Source organism: Dermacentor variabilis, chromosome 9, assembly GCF_050947875.1.
Source record: "Dermacentor variabilis isolate Ectoservices chromosome 9, ASM5094787v1, whole genome shotgun sequence".
Lineage (NCBI taxonomy): Eukaryota > Metazoa > Arthropoda > Arachnida > Ixodida > Ixodidae > Dermacentor > Dermacentor variabilis.
In genome coordinates this window covers 88,250,770-88,266,977 of record NC_134576.1, presented here as the reverse complement: position 1 = coordinate 88,266,977, position 16,208 = coordinate 88,250,770, and the positions used below count along the sequence as shown (strand labels likewise).

The 16,208-nt window shown below is 45.1% G+C and overlaps 1 protein-coding gene across 2 annotated transcripts in view; it reads left to right on the top strand.

Annotated features, from left to right (window-relative positions):
- LOC142557089 (uncharacterized) overlaps positions 1–15,766 on the top strand; it is a 42,059-nt gene extending 26,293 nt beyond the window's left edge. For both annotated transcript variants that reach the window (XM_075668683.1, XM_075668684.1), the window contains exon 2: positions 13,602–15,766. In XM_075668683.1, the coding sequence (XP_075524798.1) occupies positions 13,920–15,404 (1,485 nt within the window). In that variant the 5' untranslated portion in view covers positions 13,602–13,919 and the 3' untranslated portion in view covers positions 15,405–15,766. The remainder of the gene's footprint in view (positions 1–13,601) is intronic.
- Positions 15,767–16,208: the final 442 nt, after the last annotated feature.

Here is a 16,208-nt window from a genome sequence, read left to right as displayed (position 1 = left end):
ACGATGAACAGCTGCAGGAAAATGCCAGTGCTAGCCACACAGTGTCTAAAACGACTCCTGGACAACATTTTCTTAAGTCATTAAATAAGCATGCTTAGCGTTGGGAAACCCGCAAATGTGGTGTCGCAATTTATGCGAAGCATTTTATTGTTTTGCCAATCTCACCAAGTTTGAGTTGCTTAAAAACTGTGTGCAGTGCTGAAGTATTTGGATTTGGCTCATTCAACACACACTACGCTTTACTACATGCATCTAGTGATGCACTTATACTTTGTTTCACTATTGTCATTGTCATAGTATGCCAGATGCAGTCACTTTTCCTTTGTTTTTGATTTGCGCGTTTAGTTGACATAACACTGAGTTTTCATTGGCATTACATGTATCATGTATCAAGCAACATAAGTGGGGCTTAATCTTGTTGGGTGAATGAAGTTCATGGAAACTTTATATTTCACTTTTATGCGAAATTGAAAAATATGGTTATTCAATTTGCCTTTCGAATGCAGTTTTTGTCAATTTCTCATATAACATTACATAAAAGAAAATTTGTTATTCAAACACCTTTAGTGAATTGGCGCCAGAGCCTTTGAAGCAGTCACTCAAGTGGTGAAATAAATTTTGTAATTGTTGCTATAGTGAAAAACCAGTAAGCTGCTCTGAAATTTCACACTTGCATAGAACAAAAGATTCTGCACACTGCAAATTGAACGTTTGAAGTATCATTCTAAGTAGAGAACTGTTAACTCAAGTCTATGGAGTGCTGGTGTGAGAATCTCAGTGCAATGCAGCATGCAAAAGCAGTGAGTAGGCCACACATAGGGTGTAGAAGATTATCACAGAAACTGGAAACACGTCTGTGGGAAAATACACTCTTTAAGAACATTATAGCATGCAGGTTCTTTTATGTACGTGCTCATCCTACCACTGTACAGAACAAAGCCAGCTTAAAGTACTATGAATATGCCTCAGCCTGTCGTGCTTTATAATGACCCACGACAGAATGAAGGAATCACAGGTCCACTGTATAAGTTTAAGACAGCACTTCACAGTTTTTGTCAGATGTGTAAATATTGGCACATTAGAGAGTCTCAAAAAATAAAACTTTAGCATAATCTGTTGTCGAAATTGGCCTCTAGTGCTTTCCAAACTTCTTGAATCAATTAACCAATGCAAAGCTTGCTGTTTGGCCAGTTGAGCTGGCGATATATTAAGAAATAGCAGTGGTTATAACATGAAAAAAAAATTTATTTGGGTTCAATTTTTATTTCACCAACTTTATTGCCTTGATGATGCCTCAGTTATCTGTAAGGCATATTGTTTTGAATCTCGTGTTCCAGTAGTATTGAGTGCAATTTTATTTTTTACTGCAGTAGGTGACATTTCATCATTAGTGCGAGCAGCAAATTCACAGTGAATTACAATGCTTCCCAACTTGAGGAATTGAGTTTCATTCATTAGTGTTAGAGCAGTGAATGCATAGTGTATTACGAGAGAGACTTGCCATCCTAAGCAGTTATTACTCAGACAAAAGAGCATTAATTTCACCCCAACCTGTGAAAAAAACCTTGCTAGCACTTTGATCTCTTGCTGCATTAAATGGCATGCGCAAATAGCCATGAATGCCAGACAAAGAACATAAGGGCATGCCCTCTATTTCATGATGTTTGGAGTAAGGAGCCAGCTCACAGAGAAAAGCTTACATAGCACGTTTAATTCAGTACAAAGGAAACATAGAATGTTTCTCATACTGACAATCATTGCCTGAAATGCTAAAAAAGAATGCAGAAAGAAAGGAAACCAGGAGCTTTCCAAAAGAAGTAAAAAATGGCTTTGCACAACAGTTATTTTTGTACCTGCTTCATAGATAAAAATGTTCTAAAACAACACACTTTTGCATTTGCTTGTAGGGCGTAAGGAAACGATGCACAAACTGTGTGCCCATGCATTCCTAGTGAATAGCATATTTTGTTATATTAGGTGCCAAAAATAACTATGTAGCTTAATAGTGCAATACTAAATTCTACAATTGGAGTTTCGTTGGAGTTAGCAAGATAGCTACTGAAACATAAAATGTGCATTTGAGCCAATTTTCTTTTCATGCTGTAGAAGAATGTAGCTGACTAAAATTCTAGCTGGAACAGCAACCTATTCTGCCACATAATTTGAAGATATACTACGGGCAGCATTATTTTTCCCAAATGGGCATGCCTTACATCCCATCTGGTCTCAATTCACAATCTACCACGAAATCTGATTCATAAATTTTATTTACTTATTGCATCCAGCAATAATTTTCACATTGACTAAATGTCTGTCGCCTGTGCATCATTTGCTGCGCCCCCTCAAAATAATCTTCAATTGTGCCATGACTAATTAGTTGTTTAAGAAACATATAATACGTTGACAGTTTAGTAGGATAACATGTATTTTGCCAGCAGCCACTTGCATACAAGCTGTATTCACATGCATACAAGCTCTATTCAGGTGCTACTTGTTCATTGCTACTTAAGAGTGAAAACAGCAGTTAAAATAACCTTGTGTCCTTGCTCACATATGCAGTTACTACTGGATCTTTTTGTGCACATCAATTCCGACAACCACTGTGACCACTTCATATGGGCAAAATACTGTACTGAATTGTGACTTGCTGTCACTGAATTCACTGAACTGTGACTTGCTGTAGTAGAATACCTGTTTATCAAAACAGGCATGCCAAAGACAACACTAGTGCATTTTTTCTGGTTTCAGAGATCATTGGATTTCTGTCAGATCAGATTATTCAGGAACTAATTTAATGCATGCCTCCATAAAGAAAGCAACAAAATCCCTATAAATAAGGGCGACAGGCAGGGAGATACGATCTCTCCAATGCTATTCACAGCGTGTTTAAAGGAGGTATTCAGAGACCTGGATTGGGAAGAATTGGGGATGAGAGTTAATGGAGTAACTTGCGATTTGCTGATGATATTGGCTTGCTTAGTAACCCAGGGGACCAATTGCAATGAATGCTCACTGACCTGGAGAGGCAAAGCAGAAGGGTGGGTCTAAAAATTAATCTGCAGAAAACTAAAGTAAAGTTTAACAGTCTCGGAAGAGAACAGCAGTTTACGATAGGTAGCGAGGCACTGGAAGGGGTAAGGGAACGCATATACTTAGGACAGGTAGTGACCGCAGATCCGGATCATGAGACTGATATAGTTAGAAGAATAAGAATGGGCTGGGGTGCGTTTGGCAGGCATTCTCAGATCATGAACAGCAGGTTGCCATTATCCCTCAAGAGAAAAGGGTTCTAATTAAAGCGAGGACGACGCAACGAGCTATGGAAAGAATGATGGGTGTAACATTAAGGGATAAGAAAAGAGCAGATTGGGTGAGGAAACAAACGCGAGTTAATGACATCTTAGTTGAAATCAAGAAAAATGGGCATAGGCTGGACATGTAATGAGGAGGGAAGATAACCTATGGTCATTAAGGCTTACGGACTGGATTCCAAGTGAAGAAAAGCGTAGCAGGGGGCGGCAGAAAGGTGCGTGGATGAGATTAAGAAGTTTGCAGGGACAACATGGCCACAATTAGTACAGGACCGGGGTAGTTGGAGAAGTATGAGAGAGACCTTTGCCCTGCAGTGGGTGTAGCTAGGCTGATGATGATGAATTTAATGCATACAACCATGCTACCTTTATGTTTATGTATTTGGAATCGGCCATTTATGCTGGCAACTTCTGCTCCACATTAGCAGAGCTTGTGCTGTGGACATTCCTGCCAGTGCTAGTAGAGTATTGGCCTTGCACACCCTCACTGGAGAGACTGGTGGTACTCACTATGATATAGAAACTGGCATCACGTGACCCGTGTTCTCACCTTTGTTGCAGCCAATGCAGCTTTCTGGCTGGGCTATTGAAGCCTTGATTGTAGGGTTGTAGATAACGTGTTTTATTTCTATGCCACCAACTTAGTTGCCCACTCTTACAGCATGGTTTACTGCTCGGTTCTCACAGTGCCGGACGTACGCTACCCAAGCCTGGAGGGAGTTGCATACTTAAAAAAAGGGGCAGCATGATGCTTGGCTGATAAAGGCTCTGAAAACTAGTGTTGCCATAACTTTTTGAAGCATGTCGCTAAAGTTAAACAAAAAAGTTGCTAAATTTCTGGTAGATTTTGATGCAATGTCACTAAAATTGTCGCTGAAACTTTTCAATAAGTTTTAGGTAGCATATGGGTGTTTTGGAACACCTTAATATATGCTAGCATAGTGTAAATCATTCACCTAAATGTCTCACGTTTGCCTAGGGTCCGTACAAATGAGGAATAAACAGTTGATTGACCAGCAGTTTGTAGTGGGCTTTTAGTTAACTGTCATACTTGCATAACAATGGGTGATGATAGCTGAAATGAAGCATCTACCCTGAGATTGTGAGGTTGCAAATGCAGCATGATTGAAAAGAATACAAGCAATCTGCTTTTTCTAGCATGCTAAGGCACTTAGTCCACAATATCCTCGAATGTTTTCTAGTTAGCACGTCGGTAAGTATAGAAATATTCGGCAGGACTCACAGGTCACATGTTAATACAGCGATGACAATTATGGGACCTTTATGCAGGTCAAATACTATGCTGCCGCCCTTGGTCTACTTGAAGACTCTTCGCAGTACTTATTAATAAAGAATCAATGTGATAAGGAAACCGTGGGTTCAGGCGTGCGTGTATGAGCACAGCCGCTCTTGTGTACATGCCTTCCTACAGTGAATCTATCTTATTATTCACCTGCTGTGTTCTAAATACCACAATAAAATTTGTAAGTGCCCACCAATCAAACATATTTAGGCGGAGTGCAGAACTCGGAACGTTAAGACCCATTCAAATTGTTTTGTAAATAATAATAATAATAATAATAATAATAATAATAATAATAATAATAATAATAATAATAATAATAATAATAAAAACATGCATTTTGTGAGTGCACTAAATAGGCAACCATTGTTTCAGCATGGTCACAGAGCCTATGTGTCATGCAGCCAATTTTGGCTGCTCACGTAAAGCTTTGGAATAATAAAGTGAATTCTAGAGGCTGCTTTCCTAATTTTGGTGTCTCTAAAATCTCGCCAATGGTTCTGTCACGTCACAAAAATGCCGCTGGTTCTAACTTTTGTCAGTAAACAGAGAAGAAAGTCACTAAATCTAGCGATAAAATTGCTAAAATGCAGCACTGCTGAAAATCGAATAATATGGTGATCATAAGAGTTGAGCAAGCGATGCACACGGCTTGCAGCATGCTTGTTTGATGCGACATCAGTTAATACCCTGCACAGAGATGTGTGCGACTTGCTTGCGCGTACACAGCGGAAGCGCAGAATGAGGGGAATGAAATATAGGCGGTTGAGGTTCCATGTATTATAATAAAATGGTGATAAATCATTCTCCCATGATAATCCTGGTGAAAGTGGCAAGCCGCATTCCCCGCAACGAATGCTGTGAAAAGTGCTGTTCTTGTAGCAAAAGGGCATATAAATGCTTTCATGAAAGATCATGCGAACTGAATAACCTCTATGAAACCATCAGGTTGCTTGCTCACTACAAATCTTTGCTGTCCTACACACGAGACTGAGATGCATGTGCTAGCTTGCTTTGCAGCCAGGTCACCACACATACAATGCTGAAAATATGCACGAATTAATCATGGCTGAACTGCCCTGTAGTTGCCGAATACTTCACAGCCAGTATCACATGATGTCGTTTTCTAAGCCGCAGAGAAATTCCAGCCGATGGTACTACCACTATTTCCTCAAGGCCAATAAAACATAAATGCATGTACATGCTGAATGCATTTATGCATACAGTTTTGTACAGAAGGGTTGCAAAATTGTACTGCAAACAGTTGTGCAATCTATCTTGGTACGCAGCATGTCACAGCTTTGAGCTTCTGTACAAACTTTTATACTACACTTCTTTTGTGTTCGTCATGGCAAACAAATGAGTGTGCTTTTAATTTTATTGCATATATATTTCATTTTTACAGAGCTCATTACAGAACCATGGATGATGTATTTTTAATAATAAAACGCTGCAGGTTCATCCATGTACATAATACTTCCTTGAAGGCGAACACAAGGGGATCGTGCAAATCTGTTTTTCTTAATCTAAGTAGTCAACCTTAAGCTTTCACTGAATATATGGAAACTTAGGCACATATCCCGTAACTGCACAGCACATAGGAGAATGCATCTGAAAGGAAATATATTGTGTTAGATCAACTTAAAGTTTTTATTACATAAATGTTTTTGCATAGGCAACTGAATTTTTACTTTTTCAGTACCAAAAAATGCCGCAGCGTCGCCCGAAAGGCGAAGCATCGATTACGATAGTAAATTAGTAAGCAGCTATATGAAATAAATATAGTAGTTTTATTGGCCGTATAAACTTGTAAACATTCGCTTATAACTAAATTAACAAGTATGGTGATGCGCATACTGGTAAACAAGAACACATCTCGCTCGATGACCGCGGAAGCTCGTCAAAACGCTGGAGTGAGGAATTGCGGTGATAGCAGCGAGCGAATTGAGTTTCGTGCATCTCTCTTCAACGCGAACGAAACGTCGAAAGCAGAGCGCATACAAAGCTGCCGGTACTATGCGCACTATACAGGCATCGCAGATCGCTTTGAAGATGAGGCCAACTGGCGCGCACTTAGGCCACATCGTAGATCGCTTTCAAGATACGGTGCCCCGCACGGCCGCGCCGTAAGCAGCAGCCGCTGGAGAACGCCCACGCTCGTGAAAGTGGACGTGGCTTCTAAAAATGATTGTTTACGTCGCAATTTTCACTATAAATAAAGTAATGCAAGCGCAATGCAAACAAAGAAGGAAGGCCATGACGAATGCCAGAAAAGGTTTCATAACAAAATCTGATGCAGATGATGCCGCCCCAGGTGCATATTGGTATGGTCGAACAGTTAGAACTGAAAACACGATTTCTGAGAACGCTGGTTTGACTTGTATAAGGAGCATTTTCTCTGCAATGAATAAACGATTTTTTCTTTGAAATTTCCGCCAATAATTGTTCAGTGCTCATTGCAGACTGAACTGAAAACATTTTTCAATGAATACAGTAGTTTTATTATTGCGAGAACAACTATATGGACACACCAGACGGATTTCTGCCGTCGCCGTGAGGTTCCGCGTAAAGTTTAAAGGGACACTAAAGGTTACTATTAAGTCAACGTGGACTGTTGAAATACCATCCCAGAAACCTCGAAACGCTTGTTTCGTGCCAAGGAGAGACTTATTTTAAGAGAAAATGCGTTCTGAAGCGTCCGCGTACCTCTAGCGCAGTTCAAATCGCCCGCCCTCCGATCGAGGAGAACTGACATCATGGTCTCATAGTGACGTTGCGCCATCGGTGAGTAGAACGGCGTCCGCAGACGGCGCTACGGCTTTTCTGCGCAAAACGCGAACGCGCGGCCAGAAACAGAGCCAAGACAGAGCCGACAGCAAAGCGAAAGCGGGAGTATGGTGGCTAGCGGAAGGAGAAACGAATTACGTCCCACGTTACGTCCCACGGCACACGGAGAGTCCGTTTTCGTTAAACTATAGGCTGCAGCGAGCTCGCAGCGTGGTCGGCGTGGTCTATGAGAAGCGACGAGCCTTTTCGCACTCGCAACAGGGCATAAAAATGTGCGAATCGACGCAAAACTCGGCCTAGAAACGTGCTTCGCCACAGCCAGGGCTCAATACGACCCAAGCTGGCACGACCCAGATGTCGTTTCCCGCACCGCCACCAGGCGCCGCTACTATACCTCACACTCCAGCGCAAGACGCCCATAAGCTGGTACTTCATTCTATGACGCTAACTTCGACGCTCGTCGCAATGGACCCTGACACCGACAGATTGGCTCGCGATGGTGGGCTCAACTTCAGCGATTTGAGCACCGACGAGCGCGACCTGCTTCTGAGGGCTCGCACTGCCGGCGTCGTTGCGTACTACGACGGCGGCCTCGACACCGGCTCTCCGGAGCGGGAAAGCAACGAGGGCTTCCCACGACATCACATGGACGTGGCATTCTCGCTGCTTGTTCCAAATGAAAGTTTCGCGAGCAGAACCCTCACAGCACGACGCGATAACGAAACTACTGAAACTCCAAAGCGTGCGCGGCGCAGAGTCGAGCGAAAACGAAACCTTTCGAACACCCATATTACTGAAGGGTAACGTCAAAATGTTATTTTTTCCTAGAATCGAATAGACGTAGACAAGTAGCATTTTTTCCGGCTTATAATCGAATGAAATGATCTTTTTAATACGAGTAGTTGAGTATTAGTAACACAAATTATGAGGAGACCTTTCGTCATCGGGCTAGTACCGGAATGTCGCTGGGGGGTCTCAAATCGTGTCATGCATTTACCTCAATTTCTCGGTTACTAAAGCTCTGTTCGCGATTATATTGACGCCTTAGACGTTCTAGAACATTGCTCTACCACTTTAACTTGAGTTTCTGGTAACCTTTAGTGTCCCTTTAAGGGCGATAAAATCGTCGCCGCGAACCGTATGCTGCATGCGCGAGTGAAAGCGTGCGACGGCGAACGCGGCTGAATCGCGCGTGCGCGAGCGAGAAAAGCCAGACTGGAAGCACGGCCTCTCCTGTCGCGCGCTAGGCACGGGGTGAGGCGAGGGAAGGGGAGAAGTTTTTCTCCGGCCGCCGCTTACGGCGCGGCCGTGCGGGCGCCGTACCTTCAAAGCGATCTGCGACGTGGCCACAGTGCGCGCCCGCGCGTGCCTCATCTTCAAAGGAATGCGCGATATTTGCAGAGTGCGCTTAATGCCGGTAGCTTCGCGTGCGCTGTGCTTTCGACGATTCGTTCGCGTTGAAGCGAGAATGAATTGAATTATGGGGTTTTACGTGCCAAAACCACTTTTTGATTATGAGGCACGCCGTAGTGGAGGACTCCGGAAATTTCGACCACCTGGGGCTCTTTAATGCACCTAAATCTAAGTACACGGGTGTTTTCGCATTTCGCCCCCATCGAAATGCGGCCGCCGTGGCCGGGATTCGATCCCGCGACCTCGTGCTCAGCAGCCGAACACCATAGCCACTGCGCAACCACGGCGGGTCTTGAAGCGAGAGATGCACAATTCGCTCGCTGCTGCTGCTGCGATTCCTCACTTCAGCGTTTTGACAGCGAGTTTCCGCGGTCATCGAGAGAGATGTGTTCATGTTTACCTGTGCGCGCGTGACACCGTGCTTGTTAACTTAGTACGCGAATGTATACGAGTTTATACGGCCGATAAATCTACTATCCTTACTTTGTTCAGATATCTACCATCTTGCTATCGCAATCGATGCTCCGTCTTTCGGGCGAAACTGTGACTTTTCTGTATTTAATCTTTCTCCATCCAAAAACTGCCTAGGTAGAATGTAAAATCTAAAAAAGAAATTTGATTTCAGGAATACAATTATGAAATTTATTTCTTTCAGTGCAGTAAAAACTTCGTGTTGTAAGGGAGACGTGAGAGCACTTTCGTTGCTCTAGAAGGAATCGATATCTTTTAAATGTTCCTTCAAAGTATGATCGTTTCATTTATATTTTTATAAATTTTATGCTAAACTTTCTTGCTCGAATTTTCACATGGAAGACGAATAGACATCTAAATAACTGCACATTTTGAATTGTTTGTAGCGAGTGGAAGTTGAGAAATTCGCCAAAAACGTTGAAGTCGTCTGTGCAGGTACCCCCGCTCCTTTAATTGTCTGTAATTTCAATTGAAATGTGTAAAAGGATATACTGAAAGGAAATGAAAGTGGACCAAAAAGCAACTTGCCGCCGCCGTACGCAGAACCCGCAATATTTGCATTACGCGCACAATGCTTGTCCTACGGCGGCGGCTGTTGCAACGTCCCCATTCTTGTGTATATATGTATAGCACTCTTGACTGTTAGCCAGCGCCACTCAGGCCATCGCTTGCCGTAATGCGAAGATTGTGGGTTCTGCTCGCACCGGCGGCAAGTTTATTTTTTCTCTACTTAAGTTTACATGCGCGCACACGACGTCAATACAAGCACTAAGAGCATAGAGGATACCGTGCATACCCTCAGGACAGCGGAGCCGTCGCCACCGCTCTGCGGCTAGACACGTTTGGCCGTGTACACGGAGTTCACGTCAAAAGGGCAAAATAAATTCTTAAGTCGCCCTAAGAAAGGTCTGGAAAAGAAATTATTTGCGCGATTTTTAATATACGGTAATATCACAACCAAGGGTTGTAAACGCACTTTCACAAACTGATACATCGATCCGCAGGCAAGGGTCTAGCGTTTCCATAATTTGCCTTCCCAATGACAGCTTCGCCGCAGCACAATTATGCTACGCCGCGAAGTCTAGGTAATGCACTGCGGCGAAGCATATTTCAAATTGAAGGTAGCCATTGTCACGGTCGGTAAATATGTGCACCCGCCGTCTCCTATCACATTACGCGCGCCGAAACGTGTGCTGACAGCTTTTCGGAGCTACTTCGGACACGGGAATGGCGATTTGACCCTTTGTTTTGTTTGGCCACCTTGCACGGCCCCGCATATAATGAAACCGTGATGGTCCTAGGTAGTACACGTTCGGAAGTTGTACACGTTCACTGACAGCCATTCAGAGCTGTTTCCAACGTTCGCCACAGCGACTTGGGCCCCCATGTTTTGGGGCCATGACTTGCTAGGCGTCAAAGTGCTTGTACTGTGACCAGAGCAGTTTCTTTTGGCCTGCCAGAGAGAGAGAGAGAGAGAGAGAGAGAGAGAGAGAGAGAGAGAGAGAAAAGTGTGGATTTGGTGGATTATTTGATCACCCCTACCACCAAGCGCACGGGGGAGGATCTCTAATGCATCTATTTAGTGCGCGGTGACAGGTTTTGCTCCGGCCGTCCCATTCAGCGCGCTCCGCAGAAAAAAAAAAAATTATGTAACGACCGGCGCACCCCGCTGCTACGAGGGGGCGCTGGTGAGGTATACCTCTAGGATACCTCTGTTGAGGTATCTGTACAGGAAAAACATTAATTCAGAGTGGAGGAAAAGAACTAGGAAGCTTACCAGGAAGTATGTGGCCTGTAGGATGGGCAGCACAGCAACAAGGAACGTCAAGCGGAAAATCAGAGAGGCTGAAATAATCTCGTGGGTGGCGGCAATGGAAAATAAACCTGCCATGAGTAACTACTTTTGAAATCACGAAGGAAACAGCAGCAGAACTGATAGTTGGGCGAGTTGGTACGAATTCATAGTGAAATATTTTTGCGCACACAATTGACAAGGACACAGTGAAGGGCTCGTGTGTCAAAGTGCTCCTGTGTCCCCCTTCACTGTGTCCTTGTCAACTGTGCACGCAAAAATATTTTACTACGAAAGAAACAATTTATGGTAACTCAAAGGGAGGCTCATTACTTTTCGAAGCGAGATCGGGATGCCTTAGAACACGTGAGATATAAGAAGGAAGAAGAAGCATGTGCTTACTGCGGTAAGGCTAGGGAAGCGATGGAGCATATTTTGTTAGAATGTGAAGACACCTGCCCAGCGGTCGATTTAGGCACCACTTAGAGCAGGCACGGTTTAGTGCAGGGTAAAAGTAAACATGTCCGCAATGGAGATTAGTAAGAGGCGATTGAAATGTTGGTGGAAGTAGGGAAACGACAGAAAACGGAGACGTACAAAAGCAAAGTTCGCAATAGGGGATGAGAAAACTTGGTTGTGGGAGTTCAGTGGCTTTTTGTTTCTTTCTTAACTTAGGTATGACATTAGGCAGTATAATAGCAAGAGATTGGTGGCGCTACCCACCGCCCCGTTCCGGAGGGGACGCTCACGACATCCATCCATACATCCATCCATTTGGCGCTCGTGGAGGCGGCTGTAGAAGGCGCACGCGCGAGATCTCAATGTGCGCATTGCCTCTCTTTTCACGTGTTTGCGGGATATTTTCCCAGGATATAGTGCAGGCAACCTTTAATCTCTGCCTCGCACATTTTGCCGTCTCAAACGTTTAGTCCTTTTGTGCCTTTATTTCCCCTCGTGCGATTTTATATCCCTATCCATTGATTTTGTAATATCTATAGTCCGTAGTTATGTAATGCTTATTATGTTATGTTTATAAACAAATTATATGTATGTTCACACATCGTCCATTGTCTTCGAACTGGTAGCTTGTCGTAGTTACACAGCTGAATTATTGTCTGCCTAGTTTTTCTTTTTGCACTTTGCAATGCGGTAATTCAGTGACTGATATGGCAATTTCTGCGTTTCTACGCCTACCGTGCACTGTAATGATGTTCGTGTAATATTTGCTGGTATGTTTTCCTGCTTTTACTTTGATTTCATGTGGTATTACGTCATGCGAATAACGCTTTTCTTACCTGATGCTTTCTTTGTCGTGTTGAATGACGTGTGTTTTACATTGATATAACGTTCCCCCCTTACCTAATGCCTACTTGAATGCCAAGTAAGGTATTCACAGAGAAATGTATTATAAATAAATGCAGCAGATTCAACGAGTTGCAATCTACATGCAGCGAAGCTTTGTGTGAGTGAATATAGATCCAAAACACGAGTTCGCATTTATTGAAGTCCACACAAAGTCACACGGAAGGCTTTATTCAGGCGCTGTAGAAAGTCTGATGCAATGCTGCCGCCGTCGCTCCCGCGGATTCGCGACGACGAGCTTTCTGGTTCTTTTTATTTCACCGCACGGCATTTTGCGATATTACGATTTTTAACAGTTTTTTTACTAAATAAGTGACGACACAAATGAAAATTCCGCTTTCTACAGTCGCTGGACCTAAACTTCTCTTTTTAAATGTGTTGAAGTGCAGCGGTTGCCGAGAAAAAGTATTTCTCTGTTCCCGTGTAGAAACCGTGCGTGCACTTCCGTCGCTTTCTGCTGCTGTGACTTACGAGGTCAGCATTATTCCCAAATGGTTTGCGCCTAACTCAGTTGCCTTGTGTTTGTACGGATAGATTGTCTTCACATCTTTTTCTCTTCCTCTATTCTGCCCTTTCCTCATCCCCTAATGCAGGGTAGCCAACCGGAGGTTGATCTGGTCATTCGCTTAGTCTTTCATTTCATAGTTTGTTTCTGATAATGGTCTGTGATCAAAACGAGCTGGCGCAGTTGCGAGTGGTCTTTGTACACTGTAGCGGGGACGCGGGTACAAAGTACCTGCCCATTGCCCGTGCTGATGGGACGTATTCGTTCACCGAACTGTCTATAGCATAATAGACAGTTCGGTGAACGAGCGTCTGCATTTCGCCCTCTCTTCAGCGCGGCAAACGCCCCCAGCTTCATTAAAGACAGCATTTCTCACTATCTCTGCGCCCTCCTTCGTAACGAGGCGGATGACTCTGATGAGACTGGTAATATAACCCTGACCTCGTGTTCAGGTGCATAATGCCATAAGTGTAACCACTGGACTTGTCAGATTAAAAAAAAGCAATGCAATGGTACATCAAAACGTACTGAATAAGAAAATTCGTGTGGTTGACGAGATACTGTTGTCCTTTGCATTTTCATGTTAACTCTACACAGCGATTATTGTCAGCTGGTTTCTATGGTTAAAGACTTGCATTTGCATTTTTTTCTTTCTAGGTTTCACAAAGATTTCACAACAGCGCCAGCAAGCCCTCATCGAGCGTGCTCTCTCTCTCTACAAAGGTAATTGCTAATTGGAAAGCTTGAACAACTGCTTACACGCAGCTGAGACAGGCTGCTCAAGACAATCTGATAAACCGGGAACTCCATCGTTCAGCTTCATCATCATAACGCTGGAGCCGGTTGGAACCGGTCCCCTACAGGGATAAACGTTAAACAAACCGTCCACTTTGTTCGCACCTTCACGATCGTGACGAAAAGGGTGCTGAAAGGCTTGAAAAACTCATCTTGCTAAAGTGCCCTGCCGTTGAGGAAATGTCCGAGGAAATGAAAAGCGAAGCTCATTGCCAAGACGCTGAAGTCAACGACTTCTTTAAGAAAGGGCTGGAACACAACGATGAGTCCAGCAACCCGGTATGCTCAAGGAGTGAATGTTCGCACCGTGGATCAGCGCTCGAATATGACGAGTGCTCGGATAAGGATGCGGGCGTGCTTCGGCGCATGTTGACAGCGGGTCCGCCCGTGAAGAAGCTTTGCATATGGGAAATGTCGCTGGATGCGTTCAGGACCGCATTTGGCGACCTCGAAGGGTGCTCCTCGCTCGGAGAACTTCAGGTGTTTGACATTGAATGCGCAGAGGAAGAATTCAGCGTCAACCTTTCCGGAGTGTTCGGCAGACTGTGTTCATTGGATTTGCACTGCGAGAACATAGGGACCGCGTTCGCGAAGGACATTGCAAGCTTCATCCGAGAGAACAGGAGGCTGAGGGATTTCCGCCTCTGGTACTCCTGCGGTGGCGACGAGGGTGCCGCCGCGCTCATCGAAGCGCTAAAGGTAAACAACACGCTCAAGAGGTTTGCCTTGGGGCAGCTGCAGTTGTCCTCCGAGACCGTGATCGCATTCGCGAAAATGTTGGCAGTTAACTCGACGCTGGAGCTGGTGGACCTTTTCGACGCGTGTTTCGTGGAAGCGGAAAAAGTGTCGGCCCTGCTGGAGCAGGACCTTTATGAGCAAGTCTTCAAGAGGCTTCGCATAGTGTGGACGGGGCAACTTCTGCCGCTGCTTACGAGGCTCATCCACAATAAAGCGTGTTGGCCGGAGGTCTCCGTCTGCCTCAGCGCTTCGGCGGACCGGGACGTTCTCAGCGAGTTCTTCGACGCCGTGGCCACAGACACCACGATTCGTGCGCTCCACTTCTACCCGAGCGATGTCACGTTCGACGAACTCGCGGATGGCATCGCCTCGGTCGCAAGGCGGACGACGACTCTCAAGAGAATCGAGAATCGTGTGCACGTCAAACGGGGCAACGAGCAGCAGCTGGTCAAGGTTCTGGACGCCCTGAAAGAGAACCGTTCCGTCACCTCGTTCGTCATGCATGTAGATTTATTGACGCTAGAAATAGCGACGTCCCTCTCCGAGTTGCTGGCCGTCAACGACACTCTGAACGAGATCTCCGTCTGCGAGCACTGGGGAATCACCGCCGACGTCGTGGCGACCATCCTGCGAGGCCTGAGAGAAAACTACACCGTGACGCATCTCATGGTTTCCTGGGACCCTGACGACGTCGAGGGTGTCCTCGAAATGGCGGATCTCGTGAAGAGGAACGTTCGTCTCCACGAGAAAGCGGCCGAGTTCGTGAGTGCAGGCGGCGACCGCGAGAGCGACGCCGAAGGAGCGGACGCGCTGAAGAAGGTGCGCTCGAGCGCGAACCTGCTCGAAAGGGTGCAGAGGCTCACTGGAAAGACGAGCGACGCTGCGATGGAGCTGGTACGCGCAGCCTTGGCCCGTTTATGTGCGTAAGGGGGGCGTCTTGTGCGAAGCACGAGTGTTTTACCCGATCGATTTTCTATCGTTACAAACGCGTGTGTACTTGCTTCTTTGACTGGCGTGTCTCTGGGAACTGCAAAATGAGGCAAACTCCTTGCCACGTACACACGATGACTGAGTCGCCTCGGGCGGACGCTTCCTGTATTCCACGACAGAACAAGGGCCGTCAGCACTTGAGTTCCCAGGTGATGCTTCCCAAGGACTGACAGGTAGCCCAAAGAGACCGGCGTTTTCAGCGTGATGATGATGGAATCAGAAGCTCTTAGTTCCGTTAGCGCCGAGACCTCCGTTTTTGTTTGAATAAATGTCCACGAGCCGTGCCGGCTCGAGACGTGTCCGTGTTTTTTTTTTTCTCGCATAATTCACAGTTTCGAATTTGTGCGATTGAAGAATGGCGGCAGTTACCGACCAGATCCTATCCGAGTCCAGCTATCATGTACCGAATACACCCAGATTTATGCGCGTCTGACAAGTGCAGACATTGCGCTCTAGAGCCATCCCGGAGCATATCCTATGGGAATGTACGGTTATAATATAGGATAACGGTGATGCAGCCTAAAAGAGCGACAGCCTCTGCGCGCGCTGGGAGTCTGCGTTACTCAGCTCGGACCTGCAGCACAAATTGTTCAATTATCTGAGATTTTTGGAATAACTTGTTGCTTTACTAAAGGCCTACTTGTCCACTGTATACGCATAGCTTTCCCTTGCTTCATTTCCGTAAATGTGCGAGTAAAAACGGGGAAATTTGTACACTTTCCTCTTGTATACTCATTTGCG